General features: G+C 40.1%; 1 protein-coding gene across 1 annotated transcript in view; it reads right to left on the bottom strand.

Annotated features, from left to right (window-relative positions):
• Positions 1–21: 21 nt before the first annotated feature.
• The window catches only part of LOC107756911 (switch-associated protein 70-like), a 20,790-nt gene continuing 17,989 nt past the window's right edge, over positions 22–2,822 (bottom strand). Inside the window, exons 10-12 of the mRNA XM_016574599.1 lie at positions 892–1,090; positions 651–747; positions 22–217 (exon numbers count right to left, since the gene is read on the bottom strand). Coding sequence (XP_016430085.1) covers positions 99–217; positions 651–747; positions 892–1,090 — 415 coding nt within the window. The 3' untranslated portion in view covers positions 22–98. The remainder of the gene's footprint in view (positions 218–650; positions 748–891; positions 1,091–2,822) is intronic.

The following is a 2,822-nucleotide window of genomic DNA, read 5'->3' as shown; positions in this document are numbered from 1 at the left end:
TATATATATATTTATATATATATATATACACACTTCACTAGTGACTCCATCTACAGTAACGTGTATTAACAGGACAGCAGATCTACAGACTGGACACATTACTGGGGTGTAGGAGGCCTGTTTTTCTTTTCCTGCCAGTCTTTCTCTCTCAGACTCAGTTCTGTCTCTGTGAAAGCTGCAGGTCCCCAGTTTGTGATTTTCTGAGGGTACTTGGGACCTGAAAAGATAAAACATACAAGATGAATAAGGTATGGATATTAATTCATTCAGCAGACACTTTTATCCAAACAATCACAAAATTAGAATAATATGAGCATAAGAAATGAATCATTAATTCAGTCAACTGCATTTTTAATGCTGCTGGATGTTCAGTCAATAATAATAATAATAATTTGTTGTTATTTTTTATTTAAAAAATGATTTTTGCAGAATGATTTTTCAGATTTGGTGTAAATGGGTTCATAGAGATGCAGTGTTTCATTTTACTAGATTTTATTATGAATTATGTAAATAAGGCATAACCTATAAATGGCAGTCATTTGTGAAAAGATTAGATGCTAGTAAATAAATGTTAAATAAAAGTGCTTAAATTAAAAAATAAAACTTTTCATTCTTAAAAATAATTAAAAGAGTAGAGAAGAGTAGGTCACCTGGCTGAATGAGCCGTATGAGTCCCTCATGATGAGCCACCTTGTCCTTCCAGCTCTTTGTGTTATTAGCAGCATCTGCTAGTTTCTTCATCACCTCCTGTTCACATAAAACATCCAATCTCACCATCAGAGGTAGCGATATATAAGACTGTGCACATTGCTCTATTCAGCCACTAGATGGCAATCTATACTGAGCAACAAAGATCTCAACTAGCCTCCAGCTGTTATTCTACTGTCTTACCTCATATTGCTCCAGTGCACCCCATCTGTCATCCTCCAGCTGCTGCAGCTGCTGCATGGCAGACTGCAAAGCGCTCTCCTTCACCAGCCGCTCTCGTTCCAGCTCCTGTTTCTCCGCCTGTGTCTGGGAAATGGTCTGCTGTTGATACAGGTGTATCTGCTCCAGCTCTGCACGCTTGGATACCTCCTCCTCCAGCAGCCTGCAGCAGACACAGATGCACATGCTCACATTTAAAAAACATTGTCAAATGATATGACATTTTCTTTTTTACAAGCTTTTTAGATCTTTATTAGACAGGCAGTAGAGAGACAGACAGAAAAGTAGCAGAAGGAAATGTCGCAAGCTCTTGTGTTACAGTAGGTGCCTCAAAAAAAAAGCCTAAATTGTCATTGTGTGGATGAGCTAGTAACGCAAGTACCAAGGTTATGCAATGTGAAATAAATTTAAGATACTTTTTACCTTGTATAAATTCACAGGGGACCTAAAATAGACTGTATAAAGCAAATACATCTACATAAAAATGTGTGTGTGTGTGTGTGTGTGTATATATTTAATTATTTAATTTTTTTAAACAGTGGCTGAATGGCATTTGCGAGCCAATAGAAGCCATATAAATGAGTGGAATTTACATGCTGGTAATAGAGCTGATTGTGCCATTTTGTGTGAATTTGGGTAAAGTGATGAGCTGGCGATGGGTCAGCACAAGTACAGGAAGAGAGCTGGGTTTCATGGGGTGAGACAGGGAATAGGAACTGCAGACTTGAGCAGACATCTTAGACATCCTCATGTGTTTGTGACGCTACTCTAATTTCCCACCTTACAAGGAAATGGACAGCCTTTTGTCAGTTGCCCCATTTCAGGTGTCACATGACCTTACTCGGAAAGTTTTGTTGTGCCGTAACTGTGTGTCTATAGTATAATAATATGTTGCTTTGCCACTGCTGTCCAGATTAGACTACAGCTTAAACCTTATTCTCACATACACTACACTACGGTGAGGACCTGAACAAGCAGGCTTGCTAGAGACAGATTGGGTCATGATCATTGTATTACAGACAGCATGACCTTGTTAACACATTCAGTTTAATAATTCATGTGCATTTAAAGGCTTTTTAATGGCTGAATATTAGCATAATATATCAGTGGCGTTCCGTTCATATAAGCTGCGAATGCTCCGCATACCCAGGCCATCTGAGAGAATGATTTCACAGGCTAATTAATATAAACATGATTATAAGTTGATCCCTTGTCATTTGAGATGTAACTTAAAGCTTAATAAAGTGTTGGGAATAAGTACGTAAAATTATTTATTTGACAAAACGGTAATTTTCTGTGAATCTACATCAGTTATGGAAGCTTCTGGGCAAGCGGATTCACAGCAGCTTTAGCGCCTCCGCTTTTGCTGTGACTCGTCAGGATTGTTGCGCGTTCTCAGTGGTTTGCTCAGTAGCCACTCAATCTATATTATATGTAAGGTGGGAGGAGTTGGATCTGGATCCAACCACGCCCCTGGATCTTGTGTTCTGCAGGGAGGACCGTCTCGGTTTGCTGGCATGCGGCTGATTTCATGCGCGAGGTAAGCTGTCCACAAAGCGCTCGCCCAAGCAGAAAAATACGCCGTTGCTGCCAGTTCTCGATTGCCGAAAATCACATTGTGTTTGATGCAAAAATAATTAGACTAAATTAGGGCTGCACGATAAATCGCATGCGATATTTAACGCGCATCTTGTCAGAAAGCCGGTTCTGTAATCAGCGGTAAATCTCCATCACCTGCTGGCTTTCACATTGAGCAGCATTAACTACACAGAGCCGTTGTTCACAGACGAGCTGCGCAAAACCACGCTCATATTCGCGCGATTTTTTGCGCAGCTCGTCAGTGAACAACGGATCTGTGTAGTTAATGCTGCTCAATGTGAAAGCACGCACGTGAT

This window comes from Sinocyclocheilus rhinocerous, unplaced genomic scaffold (assembly GCF_001515625.1).
Source record: "Sinocyclocheilus rhinocerous isolate Xijiao unplaced genomic scaffold, SAMN03320098_v1.1 scaffold1272, whole genome shotgun sequence".
Lineage (NCBI taxonomy): Eukaryota > Metazoa > Chordata > Actinopteri > Cypriniformes > Cyprinidae > Sinocyclocheilus > Sinocyclocheilus rhinocerous.
This window is presented reverse-complemented; position numbering and strand designations above follow the sequence as displayed.